Source organism: Trichomycterus rosablanca, chromosome 22 (genome assembly GCF_030014385.1).
Source record: "Trichomycterus rosablanca isolate fTriRos1 chromosome 22, fTriRos1.hap1, whole genome shotgun sequence".
Classification (NCBI taxonomy): Eukaryota; Metazoa; Chordata; class Actinopteri; order Siluriformes; family Trichomycteridae; genus Trichomycterus; species Trichomycterus rosablanca.
Genome location: NC_086009.1, coordinates 10581685 through 10598802, shown reverse-complemented (window position 1 = coordinate 10598802; position 17118 = coordinate 10581685). Strand labels below are relative to the sequence as shown.

Sequence of the window (17118 nt, the reverse complement as noted above, 5' to 3'; positions counted from 1 at the left end):
CTGTCTTACCCACATTCTTCTCTATATCATTTTCACTCTGGAATAGCTGTGATTGGCCCAAAACCTTGCATAGAGGTCATTTTTAATTGAGAGAGAGAGAGATCTAACATTTACAGAGCAACTTACAATTATGAGCAACAGTGGCTACTTGGCAGTGGTGGGTCTTGAATGAACGACATTCTGATCACCAGTCCAGTACATTAACCCATGAGTTACCACTGCTGTGTAGGACTTTAAGTGTTTGCTTATGTGATGTGTGAAATGTATAAATTTTACTATAGAAACCATATTTACTGATGCATGCAACGTGTACAAGACAATTAAAACATATAATGTTAATTTTATGTTGTCCTCATTAAATTAGGAAAAGTCATAATATGATGGATAAATTGTTAATCAGTTATTTAGAGATGTTAGATTGAATGAAGTCAAATTGACCCAAATGATAATAGAAGATAAACATTACTAAAAAACTTTATAAAAGTATGTAAATTCTAGAAAAATACCCATATGTTCCCCCAATCAGCAAACCTCATAGCTCATTTTTGACTCCCCCTGATTGTTAATGTTTTTGATTATCTTTTTAAAAGGCTGTTAGGGTGGAATAGACATAAGCTCTGTTACAGGGTATTTCACCAGCATATTTTCCATTGCAAATGCACGTTTATATGTTGTTAATGCATTGTACAATATATTTTTCAATAGTTTTGTTCAAAATGTTTTGTGTTTCAGCACACGAGGAGAATACGGCCAGGGGGAGAAAAAGGAGAAGTTTCGCTATGCCACTACTCTAGTTTTTATTCAGTGTATTATCAATGGAATGTTTGCCCGAGTCAGTGAGTATTTCTTTCATATCATGATTCACTTACATGTTACATCAGGGTCCATTCAAATTGCAACATGTATTCCACAAATAAATCCTTTTGTGATCCATGGAAATCTGTCTTTTGTAAAGAGCGCAAATTAAGTGTCTGAAGTGTAACAGTGAGTTTAACACCACGCACACACACAAAAAACTATATACATTACTCAAACCTGGCGATTGTAAATTGTTTTTCCTAGGAGAAGGATGGTAAAACAATCCCATCCCAGTCCTTGGGTTTTGCTATGCCACTCACATTTATTCTATGCCAGTAACAACTATTATATTTACTCGAACTGTACTTCCAAAAGCGTTTTTGTGTCCTAGTTGTAGTAAAAGTACTGAAGAAATGACATGCTTAAATTATTTATTTTTATTTATTATCAGAGCTGCTTGATCTGTGAGCCACCGAATTAATACCAAACATGGACTTAAAACTTACTGCATGTAGCTTAATGTATAAGGAATTTAATTGGTAAATTAATGATTATTGATTAAACAAAGTAGAAAAAAAAATCAAAACATGCAGAACATTTTGCTTTAGGTTATAACAGAATTTAAAAAAGAATACACTCAGACATCTTGCTGTACCATAGATTTTTGGATTTTACTCATGTTTTGTTTTCTTTTATTTTTTGTCTTTGAACAGTGATCTGTTTTTTTGAGGGCTCCAGACAAGACCACACACGGAGCTGGCTCTATGCATTATGTGCGCTCTCTTATCTGGGAGCCATGGTGTCGAGCAACTCTGCTTTGCAGTATGTCAACTACCCCACACAGGTCAGACAACTCATTTACTCTCCATATCTCTTCAACTCTCTTAGTCTCCAGGGAACACTAAGTAAAAATGACAGCAACAGAAAGAAAAGCCTAATTTGATCAGGTTTTTTAATGTTTAGCTGGTAAAATTGGCATCATAATAAGGACAAGATGTCAAAAAACAACATGGAAACCTTTGTTCTAGTTTGTTTATATGCTGATATAATAACCAATCAATAACCAATTACTAACATATAAAAAAAAAAGCCTCTTCCCAAAAATTGTCATCTTGTATAATGCAAAGAAAACCAACTCATATTAATTGTTCATATTAAGATCACAATTTATCTGTTTAGAAATCAATATTGGGTAGAATAACCCTAATTTTCAATCACAGCTTTCATGTGTCCTGGCATGCTCTCCACCAGTCTTTTACATTGCTGTTACAACTTGATGCCACTTCTGGCAAGCAGCTCGGATTTGTTTGATGGTGTGTGACCATCCTCTTGATCACATCACTGGGGTTTTCAATAGGGTCTAGGTCTAGAGATTTTGCTAGCCTTGATAGGGTCTTGATCTGGTGGTCTTCCATCTACACCCTCATTGGCATTGTCCTGCTGCCTTGCAGAAGCACTTAACTGCATTCATCTGTCCCTCATTTTTTCTTCAGTCTTCCATCATTGCAAGGTGCTGCTGCCACCACATGTCATGTTTTACCAGACACAGGGCTTGCAAAGTTCATTTTTTTCTTATTAGTCCTCCTGTTACCTCATTGCCTCTGGCTTTGTGTTAGTGACTTCTGTTCTGCATGTATGAAGTGATGTAGAGATGATTGTCTGCCAACAGGTTCTCCTATTTCTCTATAGGACTTAGTAGTTGTTACCTTAGAGTTTCGTCTTGCCTCCCTGATCAAGACCCTTCTTTGTCTGGATGCCCAATTTTGGCCAGACATCCAAAGCAAAGGTTCAAGGCTTCCTCAAGCTTCTTCTAATTAAAATGATTGTGGCCTGTGGATCTGTGGTCCTGGCAACACCTGAAGCATTAGATGCCATGTGCTTTTCCAGACCATGTCCAGTCAATTCAGATTGCCACAAGTGGAATCCAATTGAGTTAGACACATCTCAAGAAAACAGAATGTACCCGATCAAGTCTGAATAATTGTGGGTATAACAGATTTTAGTTTCTTTATCTCCTAAAAAGACATGTTTTTACTTTGTGATTAATTATGGATGATTAAGTGTAGATTGGTGGGATAATGGCAATCATGACATCAGTTCCACAACACATTAAAGTTCACAAAAAATCAAGCAGTCTAAATAGTTTTTGAATCCACTGTGTAGTTTTCATATCGTGAGAATACTTTTTACACTATAAATGTAGTTATTTAAAAACTGCCTTTGTATTTTCATATTTGCAGTATAAGTCAAAAGATGACATTTCAACACATTTCTGTGAGCTTCTACTTTTATTTATACTTCTAAGTATTTTAATTAGTATAGCAACTGGTTGTGCTCTCCTGGTTGTGGTCAGCTCTTCATATAGCATTATCATCTGACTGTACCATTAATGTTTCATTCAAATTTCTTTAATAACAATTATATCTAAATCTTTTTTTTTTTTTTTTTTTTAGGTTTTGGGAAAATCGTGTAAACCCATTCCAGGTAGGAAAGTGGCTCCACAGTCTCCTGCACTTCTACACACTTGCATCTTTTGTGGTGTATGCACCAATGTCTTTTTTTAGGAGTCCCTACTCACAACTTCCACTTTGAACATAGTGATTGTTCTGTACATTCAGTATATCTTTATTAGTTTACTTCTCACAGAAATGACTAAAGCTGGCTGTATACTTCCAATGTCAGAATAAGCAAAAAACAGCATTGGAGAATATGCCGATTGAGCAAGGGTTCTAGGGTGTACATTAAATATTAAAAGATCTATGCAGGTTTAAATCTTTATTTTGGTAGATTTTTCAAAAAAAAAAATTTCCGGAACCGTTGGGGTAAATTGTAAAATGTGTGATTACAATTATTGTGATTGGTTACTTCTCTTAAACCTTTATTTAACTGACAAAAGTACAAAGAAAAGATTTTCAATCTTTTCAACCTTACCAACATTATATTTTGTAATTCTCTAAACACATTTTAAATGTAATGCCTGCAAAGTTGTGACACGACAAAATTAGAATGAAAATTGTATAGAATAGTAAAGTTACACCATTTAAAAACATTTCACAATAAGCAGGTTAATTGGTTACAGATGAGGATTTCTTGATAGATTTTAAAATGAGAATCCAACAAAGGGTCGGTCTTTGCAAGCTGAGGTTGTGGTCTACCACTTTGTGCCAAATTCTGTAAGAGACTTATCAGGGCGTTCAAAAAGAACATTCCTCAATACAAACTTTTCTGGAAAACTGGTGTGTATTTGTGCAGTCTAAATATAAAGCTGATCTGTAGTACAATACTTGTCATTATTTATTTGACAAGCATCTTTTTGGCAAAGCTTTTTAGCCCCATTGTGGAGGTTTTGTCTTTCTATATAAGATAATCTGTAATGAAATGATAGGATAGATCTTTGATTGGATAGCTCTTGTAAGATAAAACAAGATCTTACTAAATCACATTATTTACTGATTCATGCAGGCTAACACAATAGTTTTATTATAGGCTATATAAACTAAATAAATGTGTAGCAGAGCTGAATTTCAGTTTATAAATTGCATGCATTAACTATTATTAACGTCCCATTAAAAAAAAAAAAAAAAGTTTTTTCGAAATGTTAACTTGCTCTTCCTTGAAGGTTTGTGTTGTAGTTGCAGTTTAATTAGCATAATTTAATAATATCATCTTAAAATAGAAAAAAAGATCACTTTATTAAATATAATTTTACATTTAATGACACGGGCAGATAATACAGCTGCTTTTACTACCACAAGCAAAAAAAAAAAAAAAACCATAGAGGACATGGCCTTTTCTGTGGTGAGCAGCTACCACACAGACTAAACGGTTACAGTCAAGCCGGAAAGTCTGCACACTTTCATCTTCTCCACGTTTCATTACATTACAGACTCATTCTATAATAGAGAGATTTTTTTTTTTGCCTCAAACATCTGCACACAATAGCCAGTAATTACGAAGTGAAAACAGGGTTCATGTAATTTATTTTGCTGACAAAAATCCTTTATTTAGGGGTTACATATCTGTACACACCCTTAGCCTAATACTTGGCTGATGCACCTTTGACAGCAATTACAGCTTCAAGGCATCTTGGGAAAGAAACTACGAGCTTGGCACACTTGTTTTTGCCTATTCCTCTTGGCATATCCTTGCAAGCTCCCATCAGGTTGGATGGGGAGCGTTGGCACACACCCTTTTTCAGCTATTTCCACAGATGTTTTATTGGATTCAGGTCTGGGCTCTGGCTGGGCCACTCAAGGACATTTACAGGCTCCGAAGCCACTCCATTGTTCTCTTGGTTGTGTGCTTCCGGTTGTTGTCATGTTGGAAGGCAAACCTTTGCCCCAGTTTGAGGTCCAGAGTATTTTGGAGCAGGTTTTCTTCAAGGATCTCGGTGTACTTAACTGCATTCATCTTTTCCTCTATCATGACTAGTCGCCCTGGTCCTGCTGCTGAAAAACATCCCCACATTATGATGCTGCCACCGCCATGATTCACTGTAGGGATGGCATTAACCAGGTTTCCTCCAGACATGACGCTTGGTATTCAGACCAAAAAATTCAATTTTGGTTTCATCAGACCAGAGAATCTTGTTTCTCATGGTTTGAGAGTCCTCTAGGTGCCTATTGGCAAAGTCCAAGCTGGTTGTCATGTGCCTTTTACTAAGGAGTGGATTCCGACTGGCCACTTTACCATAAAGGCGTGATTTGTGGAGTGCTACCTGGATGATTGATCTTCTGATCTCCCATCTCCCATGGTTCCAAACTTCTTCCATTTATGAATGATGGTGGTCACTGTGCTCTTTGAGACCTGTAAAGCTGCAGCAATTTTTCTGTACCCTTCTCCATATCTACTGTACAGTGGTGTTCAAAAATATAGCAGTCCAATACCATTAACCTGATAAATCACTGTTTTTAGTAGAAATGCTATTTCTACATAGCAAAAAGTTTACTTGAAAGCATAATAGAGTAATGAAAACAAAACAAACCCAACAATTAGAACATGCATCCCACTCATTCTGAGTAATCGAAGCATTGATTGAAAGGGGGTTGTTCAAAATAATAGCAGTGAGGAGTTCAATTAGTGAAGTCATTCATTCTGCAGAAGAACGGGTGTGAATTTTGGCCCTTATTTAAGGTAGGAGGGTGGCAAATGTTGCACACGTTGGTAATAGCACATTTCCTTCTGAAATATTGGGTAAAATGGGTTGTTCCAGGCATTGTTCTGATGAACAGCGTACTTTGATTAAAAACTTGATTGTAGAGGGAAAAAACATACAGAGAAGTGCAGCAAATTATTGGCTGCTCATCTAAAATGATCTTAAATGCCTTAAAGTGACAACCAAAACCTGAAAGACGCAGAAGGAAGCGTGGAACTACTGTTCAAATGGATTAAAGAATAGCCAAATGGCAAATACTCAGCCAATGATCACCTCCAGAAAGATCAAGGAACATCTGAAGTTACCAGTAAGTACAGAAGATGATTAAGTGAAGCCAATTTACCAGCAAGAACTCCTTGCAAAGTCCTGTTATTAAGAAAAAAAGACGTCCTGAATGGGTTCAAATCTGCCAAGGAACACATTGACTGGTCCAAAGAGAAATGGCTCAACATTTGTGGACTGATGAAAGCAAAATTGTTCTTTTTGGGTCTAGTGGCCATAGACAGTATGTCAGACGACCCCTGAGCACTGAATTTAAGCCAAAGTTCACTGTAAAGGTAGTAAAGCGCGGTGGTACAAAATGATGATATGGGGATGTTTTTCATACCATGGTGTTACGCCTATTTATCACATACGAGGGATCATGGATCAGTTTGAATATATCAGAATACTTGAGGAGATCATGTTGGCCTATGTCAAAGAAGAAATGTCCTTAAAATGGGTGTTTCAACATGACAATGACTCAAAACATCTTGGTTACAGACAAACAAGATTGAGGTAATAGAGTTGCCAGCACAATCCCCTGACTTCAATCCCAGAGAGAACTTGTGGGCTGACGTCTAAAACGCGTTTTTTTGAGGCAAAACCCAAAATTGCAGAAGAACTGTGGAATGTAACCTAATCATCCTGGACTGGAATACCTGTTCAGAGGTGCCAGAAGTTGGTCGACTCCATGTAACACAGATCTCGGAAACAATTGTTATGCAACTAAATATTAGTTTAGTAATTTAAAGTAAAGTGAAACCTCAAACATTTTTTCATGTTATAGATACATTTTTTGAGTTTTTAAAGAAAAATGCTGCCACTGCTATTTTTTTGAACAGCCTAATATTCATTTTTCTTCATTTTCTGTAAAGAATTAACACAAACTGGCTAAATTTTGTTAATGTTTTGATTTATAATTGAAAGTGTAGTATTTTCAGTGCATTTGCATTTATGGAAATAAAAGTTATTATAATGATTTTGTGCTTTATTTACTTTTTTAAAATCACTGCTATTTTTTTGAACACCACTGTATGCCTTGACACAATCCTGTTTCTGAGGTCTGCAGATAATTCCTTTGACCCCATGGCTTGGAGTTTGCTCTGATATGCACTGTCAACTGTGGGCAGGTGTTGGCAATCCCCAATCATGTCCAATCAATTGAATTTACCACAGGTGGACTCCAATTAAATTATAGAAACATCTCAAGCAGTATCAGTGAAAACAAAATGCACCTCAGCTCACTTGGGTGCCATATCAAAGGGTGTGCACACTTATGTACATATGATATTTTACATTGAGATTTTCAATAAATTAGCACAAATGTCTAAAAACCTGCTTTCACTTTGTAATTGTGGGCTATTTTGTGTAGAATTTTGTGACAAAAAACAAACTTTATTATAGAATGAGTCTGTAATGTAAAAAAAACGTGGAGAAGGTGAAAGGGGTGTGCAGACTTGCCGGCTTGACTGTATATGATGTATTTGTACTCTTTAGCCAGTGGTAGATCTCTGCACATCCATTTAAATGTAAAGCAGTTCTGCACAAACTTTGCTTAAACAACACCTTTTTAAATACATCACTTTGTTTAGAAGCATTTTTTTAACATTTAAGTATACCTTAAACTGTTAAATCTCTAAGACGTGTCCTTACATGTTTATACCTTGCTTGTGTATCCATGAATACCCTCACTTGTTCTTCGTTTTGTACTCTCTGATATGTTTGTGTCTGGCTTTGCTTCTGTAGTGATGATTCTGGGAGTGACCATTCTAAGGAAAAAATACCCTTTGGCAAAGTATCTGTGTGTACTTCTGATCGTCGCTGGTGTGGCACTCTTCCTTTACAAACCAAAACAGAGCTCCGCCATCTCAGATGAGCACATTTTTGGCTTTGGCGAGATGCTGTTGGTAAGTTACTCCATTACATATTCAACATTAAAATGTATATTTTATATTTTATATATAATATTATCTCTTGATATACCTTTATTGTATTTTCTTTGCAGCTTCTCTCGCTGACTTTGGATGGCCTGACTGGTGTGACTCAGGATCACATGAGGGGGCATTTTCAGACAGGAGCCAATCACATGATGCTGAATGTCAACCTGTGGTCGACGCTGATGTTGGGTTTAGGTATGTTCCCATCATACAACAGAAAAATTGCTAGTGTAATCAATCAGTATAGCTTTCCTGTCAGTAATCACATATCTGAAGATTTACATTTACATTTACACTATTACAAATATTTTATAGCCAATTGAATATAAGCCAAAATTATGTGCACTGTTGACCGTTCAATCAATAGAGCAGTTGTGAAGTCAGACACTGCTGTATGGGAAGGAATAGCTCGTAATCGATAAGAAATTCAGTGCAGGTCATTGGAGTTTCTTCACACCAAACATCTTAAACAATGTCTTTATTGATCTTGCTATGTGCAAATGAGCATGGACATGCTAGAACAGAAAAGAGCCTTCCCCAAACTTTTCCACAACAATAAAAGCATATAATTGAGTTTATACACATGTTGGATGTGGCTGAAACTTGTTAACTCAGTAATTAGAAGGTGTGTCAGCATACCTTTGGTCATTCAGTTAAATTATTTTAAGCACATAATTATACATTTTCAGATGTAAAGTCAAAACACTAGGTAAGACAACAGAGGGCAGTCAATGGTAGTAGAACATCAACAAAATAAAAATTTAATAAAGACATATTTTAATGTTCCCAAATGTACTCTACTAACCAAACATGTTTGGCATCTGGCCTTTTTTCTTTTAGTTTTGAAACTATGAAGCCACTGTTGCTAACAGTCACAGTATTACAACCCCAAATATATTTTATGTTTGGTCTGGTAAGCTTCATTTCATTTATTAATAAACATCCATTCCTGCATTTTAGGTCTGCAACACGTTCCAAATAAGTCAGGATAGTAAAGCATTAAATTTGTAATGTTGCTATTCCTTCTCACAACACTTAAAATACATTTTGGCACAGAGGATACCAAGTGATTAGGTGTTTCAGGTGTTGTTTTGTCCCATTCTTCCTGCAAACATGCCTTAAAGTGTGCAACACTGAGGTTGTCACATTTTTTCTTTCATTCTTTCAGATTCTCTACATGTTTTAGATTGGGGACAGGTGAGGATTGAAAACAGGCCATACTCTTTTCCTCTGCAGCTATGCCGTAATGTGTGTACCATGAAAAATGCATGGGTGTCCCTGGAAAAGATGTTGTGTTGGAGGCAGCATATGTTGCTTCAAAATCTTAATGTACTTTTTCTGCATTAGTTTTGCAGTTACTAAAATAAATTACCTTTGCCAAGGACACTGACACAGCCCCATACCATGACAGACCCTGACTGTTATCAGTTGTTTCTGGATTATCCTTTTCGTCTTTGGTCCAGAGCATCCATGGCATCCATATCTTAAAAAAAAAAAAAAGATCTGAAATACTGATTCGTCTGACCACAATACACATTTTCACATGTATAGAATATGTGGACAATTTTAAAATGAAAAATATGACAACAACCCTGTACTGTTGCACACCTAAAGATTGTAAGACGGTATTGTCACCATTACTAAATAGTAAATGCTTTACTGCACCAACTTTTTTAGAATGTGTTGCCAGCCTGAAATGCGTGAATGAATGTATATTAACAAATGGAATGAAGTTGACCTTGAAATATCTTGGGTTCGTACTGTCTGCAATAAAATAAAAACTATTTTTTTAATACTGTCACAACTTTTTCTGAATTGGGGTTGTATAATACAATTAAAATGGTGGTTTGCAGGATACATAAGTGACCAGTAAACAAATAAAGGTCCTGGCAGCAAGGATCTATGCTATTTGGATAGTTATAAAATTATAATATCAAAAAATATTTTTTTCTTAGAGACTAAAATGATCTGTAAGTATTTGCAATAATGTAACACAAGAAAGTGTGATTTTTTTTGTAAATAATGTCAATAATCAATAAAATGTGTTGTGCCATAGTTGGCTAGTTTAGTGTATCAAAAAACTGAGGACAAGTTTGTCAGTCACATCAGGGGTTTGACTGGCAAATAGGTGCATCGGCATAGACCAGCAGTATCAGAAAGCTGATTTTATAATTATTAAAATAATGACTTACAATGACACTGAATGGAAAAAAATTAAATGCCTAAACTTAAGTGTTAAAAGTTTAAAAAGATAAGGAATATCTGATGTAGGTGCTTACTTAGTATGCTATTTGAGTGTTGCTCAGCAGGGGGAACTGTAGCTCCAGTGTTGCCTCTGCGCTGCTATTTTGTGTGCAAGCTGGCTTTGAGGGAAGCTTCCCTGCTGGTGTCGGGCAGCTGGACAGCCAGGGCATCTGCTCTGCCACAGCCAGGCTTTTAATCTTCCAGCTCATAACACTTTTAATCTCATCATACACTCTTGGGGAACCAACAGCAGGAACCGTGTATGTGTTCGCGTTTAAACATCTATGCATAACATGGTGCCATGTATTTTTTTTTTTTTTTACTTTACAAAAATACTTAGATACTTAGCAATACACCACTCATTCATAGTGGCCACTGTACAAGTTTCTCAAGGGCAGCACGGTGGCTAAGTGGGTAGTATTGTCTCCTTACAGCAAGAAGGTCCTGGGTTTGATCCCCAGGTGGGGCGTTCCAGGTTCTTTCTGTGTGGTCCCACAGTCCAAAGACATGCAAGGGGGGTTGAATTGGAGACACTAAATTGACTGTGTTCAATATAACCTTGTGAACTGATAAACCTTGTGTGTAATGAGTAAATACCGTTCCTGTCATAAATGTAACCAAAGTGTAAAACATGACATTAAAATCCTAATAAACCAACAAACAAGTTTCTCAAAATCGTAGCCAAATAAAACTAAATGCAACTCTGGCCAAAATGGTACAGTGATGTAGAAGACTTACTGCAAGTTATGACAAACCTTTGATTGCAATCATTACTGCCAAGGGTGACACAATCAGTTGTTAGGTTTAGGGGGGCAGTTACCTTTTTACATGTGTGATAAAGGTTTTGATTAAATCTGTATCTTCAATAAATGCAATGATTATTTAAAAGCTGCATTTTAAAATAGGTGGACAATCTGAAATATTTAAATGTGACAAATAAGCTTAAATAAAAGTGAGTAGTGTATTTGTAAATAAAATTGCCTAAAATGGATTTTTATGAAAACTAAAAAAAGACCACAGATTAAGCACAGAGGAAAAGGAAAAGAAAAAAGTTGTAGTCTGGTAGCCCTAACCATCTCAACATTTTTTTTTGGCATAAGCCCTCCAAACTAACCCACTTTAAACTACGCCATACAGTTTAACAAGACAACAAATTAACATGTATACACTACAAGCTTACTTGGGTCAAATAAGAATAAATGTCCCATAAGCAACAAACACAGTTACTGTGTGTATCTAATGAAACAAAAAAAACATCATATTACAGTTTCATCTTGATACTAGATAAAACAGAACCTCTGTCTATGACCGGCGACCCAATCTATGAGCTTTCAAAAATTGTTTGGCATTAAATCAGCATGGAGCCAAAAACTTTTGGCATGGAGCCTTTTTTATTTAAAAAGGCAAATAATCTAATAAATTCTGCTATTCTAATAACTTACAATTTGGACCTCCAAGAGCAATGTTTCAGTTTATCCAGTTTCTGATTTAGTGAAAAATTATTTGAGAGACCAGATGGTTAATAACACAACTGAATTTTGAGTCTCAACCTCTTAGGGTCTTTGGAGCTTTTATGCACATTCTGAGAGTATGCTTTTTAATACATCGCTTATAGCTAGTAAAAATCACAGTATTAAACTATTCATGATGAGCTTAGCCTCTTCATGAGGTGAGCTGCCACCTACCTAGTCACGGGTGCTCAAAGCATAATTTGTAGGCTACTGGCTGCACCACAGCAGTTTTATATCAAACTGTTGAAAAAATATTATGAAAGTCTCATCATAAATTACTATAAAACCAGGACTCATCATAATATTAATAACATTAATTAACATCAACGAAAACAGGTGCAGTCGGTACCTTAATGTTATTTCCAGCAATTCATCATTTATTAAAACATTGTCTACCTGAACCTTGTGTAACAGGGCTTATTATAGTAAGTTTTTTTTTTATTCCAACATATTTACAGGAACATGTGAACATTTTTTAACTGACAACATTAATTCAATATTATATCTGTCTAGTTGGATTTGGATTATAATTTTTGATAAAACATTGTGTTTACAATGTGTGTACATATTAAAATTACATAGTAAATGTACCTCCTTCCCTCATAGCTGTGCTGTGGACGGGTGAAGTGTGGGAGTTTTTGAGCTTTGCTGATCGATACCCCAATATCATCTACAACATTTTGCTGTTTGGCCTCACCAGTGCTTTGGGACAGGTGAGTTTATCTCTGTTGTTAATGAACACACACATTGGTTGCAGATCATGGATGAAATAGGGGATACCCACAATCATGTTTTAATATGAATTATGTAATGGGGTCTGTATCACCTTATAGAACTCACCTGTACAGCTATCATTGTGTTTAGTCTCTTCAGTGTCATTTCCTGTGGTGTTTATTTTGTCCTTCCTGTGTGCATTGTCCCTCTCATTATGCAGTATATTGCTAAAGTAATGGTACCTTTCTTCTCATTCTCTGGCAGACCTTCATCTTTATGACCGTTGTTCATTTTGGGCCTCTTACCTGCTCTATTGTCACAACAACACGGAAGTTTTTCACCATCCTGGGCTCTGTGCTGCTATTTGGAAATGTCATTACCCCATTACAGTGGTTTGGAACTATACTGGTATTTATGGGTGAGTGTGGACATTTACCATTATATTAAAAAGAAGCAAACTTATATATTTAGCAATAACAATAAATATTTTGGCATGCAAGATCATGTTGTAAGGTACATGCAAAATATTCTCATTTCAGCATTTCAGTTTGTTGCTGTCACCAAGTTTGACATCTTTGACTAAATTCATGGTTTTCTAACTTCTGATAAATTCATACTTATTATGACGCGTTTTTAAATATTAATGTTTATTCATATTAAGATTAAACAGTGTCTGATACAAAACATCAGTGTTTTCTTGCAGTAACATTTCTGCCATGTAATCAGATTATATTATTACAAGATTTACATGCACTTAAACTGTATGTATTATAGAATTACTGAGTTTACATGAGTCTCATTGTGATGATATGTAGTACTTCAGTGGAATCGCTACTATTCAAATCCAGAAATGTTTACTTATAATTAAGATGCATTACTGACCAGGTGTTGCTGATATAATAATTTAATTATTATATTGATATTAATAGTAATAGCTCTCAGACCCACAGGTTTTGGTATGAAATGTGTTTCTTTGATTGGGTCATTTATTTTCATATTCAGTAAAATTAGAGCCATTGCCAGCTGACTAAAAAGAACTGTAATTAATTTGATTAATAAATACCTTTAAATCAACTAAATAAAACTATTGCAAAGAACTGGTGTTTTAAAAAAATATGTAGTTCGTCAGTTCATTATATGCAGTGTCTACACTTATGAGCCACAGTATTTGGACCAGCTGCCTAATAATATGCTGCTCCAAAAGACATCTTAAGAAGTCATGTGGTGTCTGGTACCAGGATATAACCAACAGGTTCTTCAGCTTTTGTATCTTGCAAGGGAGATTGTACTACAGTGCATACTGGTGCAATGCGGTATTGCCCAGCTGTCCACATGATTTTGGAGAAAACAGGATTCGTTGGGTCTCTTGTCAAGTGTAGGAAGGGACGTTGACTGTGTTCCTCATTGCCATTGCAAATGCGACCTCTGCTGGCTTGTGGTGTCACCTGCACAAGTGGTGGATGTTTCACATAGCATTACTCTTAGTACACAGCATGGCTTAATGCAAGCATGTCAGAGTGAGGGTGGTGCAAATGACAGAGGAGTTGTCAACCTATTATTTCCTGGACCATTTGGGCCCTTTCCTGTTTCTTTTAAGGTTTGACCCAATTTGGTCATTTATAATTTATTTTAACTGATTGATTTTATACTGTATGTATACATCTATTAACAATGTGTAAACTTATACACATATGTTTACTTACATACACATACAATTTTTAATTTTTTTATTTTCTCTATTTAAAAATCAGCTATCCTAAGCTTTGATGATACAAATATGCTATCGTTTGTCATGCCAATAAAGCACATTTGACTAAGACTGTACAGACGATAAATGTACATTAACAAGCTCCGATTTTGTTTTGCAGGTCTGGGCCTGGATGCAAAGTTTGGAAAAGGGCCGAAGAAGACAACACATTAAGCATTCAAGAATTAAATAAAATATTTGTGCACTTACATGCACAAGTATATGTTCCATTGTGTGTGCGCACCACTTTAATGGACAGAGAATTATGAATTATGAATAAATTATGACTTTTTATTTACGCCCTCATAAATTTTAATGCAGTGACCACACCTTTACCTTTACTAAAACTGAATACTAAGTAAAAGAGGTTTTAAACTAGACTACCCTGGATAGCCCAGAGCCAGAGACTGATGATTTTTACCTAAACTGGATGAATGTCTTATTATGGACATCTACCTGGACATCAGAAATGATATTAAAAATAATACATACACAGCTAACTTAGTATTATGAAAACATAATAAACAACATGAATTACATTTGAAATTCTTGTTTAAAACCATGCACATGAATATGGAGTTAGTTCCTCTTTTAAATCTGCAACAACTAGCCTTCACTACATTCTGGAAATGCTTTAAACAGGATACTGTAACAATACAGGAGTTCAGGGCTTGTGCATGCAAGTCAAGTTCTTTCATACCAAACTTAGCAAAGCATTTCTTTAGGGACCTCACTTTGTGCACAGAGCCATTGTCATGCTATAACAGAAATGGGCCTAAACTGATGCCAAGATGTAGAAAGCACACAGTTCTCCTTAATGCAATTGCATGCTGTCATACCAGCATTTCTCTTTAAACTAAAACCATGAAAAAATAGCTTTACTACCTTTATTTATTTTCTATTATCATTGCAGATTGTGCATAAGTAGCCTCATGTAGTGTTTACCTGGAAACTACAACACCCAGAATCACCTATTAGTCAATTAAATGGCGATTTGGGATTTTAATGATGTTATGCTTTACACCTGCTAGGCATTGGACATGATCTTCAGGTTGTGTGAACTGCTCTGCCATTGAAACATATTTAAAGTTCTGAGCAAATTGTTTCTGTAATGATGGTGCTTTCAGAGAAAGTTTTAGATCTGAGAAGTGATGTTTCAAGTCACTGGGCTCTCTAGTAAAACTCATTCTTTTGCCAGCAATTGTTTATAACAGTTGTTTCTCAACCTTTTTTGTGGCTAGGTTAAAAAGCAATAGTGGCCAAAAGAATTGCAAGTCACGGCAACATATACAGACCACAGGTTGAGAATCATTGCCCAAAGGGTTACCTTGATGGATGGACGCTGTTTTTTTTAAGTTGGTGGTTAGTGGAGCTAAAATAGTGAAATTCACCAGTTAGATAGGCAATGTTTACTTTTGGCCATGTAGTTTACAGTGCTGTGGAAAACGTACTGCTTTCTGATTTCTAATTTTATTGCATACATTTAAACAAAATTGTATAAGATACTTAATATGGTTTGCTGGAATCCCCAAGCCCCAGAAATAACTTTTTATCCATTCAGGCTGTTTGTCTCTGTTTTTCAAATTTTTTTTCCCCTTTTGTCTGCTCCCGTATTTAGTAGTTGCTTCCTGGATCATTCTGGTCACATACATGATCTGGCACGGTTTTTATGCCGGATGTTCCTCCTGACACAACCGTCCTTATTTTTAACTGGGCTTGTGGCAGTTATTGAGAGCGCACTGATAAGTACACCTCCCACTGGCTAGGCTGTTTGGCCCCAACCTCAGACATAGCCAATCATGTCTGTGTAGACACTATACTGGCTGATAATTGGCTAGCATGTTTACAGCTGCGGCACCTGAGCGCTGCATAATGTGCTAATTTCCACACAGTGGCAGTTGGTGTTTGGTAACTTTTTACTTTCATTAAATAAAATGCTTATTTAAAAACTATACTTGTTTATGTTTACTCCATTTGTCTTTGTTTTATATTACATTTTGTTTAAATAACAGAGACAGCACAAACTGTTCTACTTAACTGTTTAAGTGTGAGAGGATTTTAGGATGTATGCATGTCTGTTACACACTGCATTGGAGACCTATGTGTTAAAAGTTTCATGTAAGACATGATAGTTTTGACATAAATGATCAACTCCAGTTGGGACTGTCAAGGCAATAAATTGAAAGAGAAACACAGTCAGGCTGTTTTTGCAGTCAGGCTATATGTGACTATTGCTCAAATTTGTAGACAAAGCCATGTTGTCTTTCTGTCCAGAAAGAGATAAACCTAGGTCATTAAACAAAATTTGGATGTAAGTAAATACAATTGTGTCTTTCCTGTCTATTTATTTATTATAAAACACCATACTGTTTCTCCCTATGTTAACAATTTTACAAGTTAACGTACCAAATACACAGATCAGTCACATCCACTGACAGCTTCTTCTTCTTCTTCTTCTGGCGTATGTCCTTAGACCTTCAGCTTCGTTGTTGCTAGCCAGTCTAGTGTTTCGTCATCCAAATCCATTAATCCATGAGCGCCATTCGGTGGCCGGAATTTGGGGCAGCTGGTCATCACATGTTCCACTGTCTGTAATGGGTCCCCACATTCACAGTGGGCACTGTCTCCAAGACCCCACTTCTGCATTGCTGCTCCAAAGCGTCCTACCCCTGTCCTCAGGCGATTAAGGATTGTCCACTGCTTACGGGTGAGGTGCTGGCCGGGAACATCTGTTGGATCTTTAATATAGTG

The 17118-nt window shown here is 36.1% G+C and overlaps 1 protein-coding gene across 1 annotated transcript; it reads left to right on the top strand.

The window, feature by feature from the left end:
• The first annotated feature begins 690 nt into the window (after positions 1-690).
• On the top strand, positions 691-16692 carry slc35b1 (solute carrier family 35 member B1). Its single transcript, XM_063018665.1, has 8 exons — positions 691-836; positions 1512-1642; positions 3252-3282; positions 7961-8121; positions 8220-8346; positions 12513-12619; positions 12885-13038; positions 14489-16692. The coding sequence occupies exons 1-8, from the start codon at positions 821-823 to the stop codon at positions 14539-14541; spliced, it is 780 nt and encodes a 259-aa protein (XP_062874735.1). The 5' UTR covers positions 691-820; the 3' UTR covers positions 14542-16692.
• The last annotated feature ends 426 nt before the right edge of the window (positions 16693-17118 follow it).

Bases quoted from the DNA above. Each gene is read 5' to 3' on its own strand.
- slc35b1 (XM_063018665.1), top strand. The intron at 3,283-7,960 runs GTAGGAAAGTGG...TTGCTTCTGTAG, and splicing joins ATCGTGTAAACCCATTCCAG to TGATGATTCTGGGAGTGACC. The intron at 8,122-8,219 runs GTAAGTTACTCC...TTTTCTTTGCAG, and splicing joins GCTTTGGCGAGATGCTGTTG to CTTCTCTCGCTGACTTTGGA.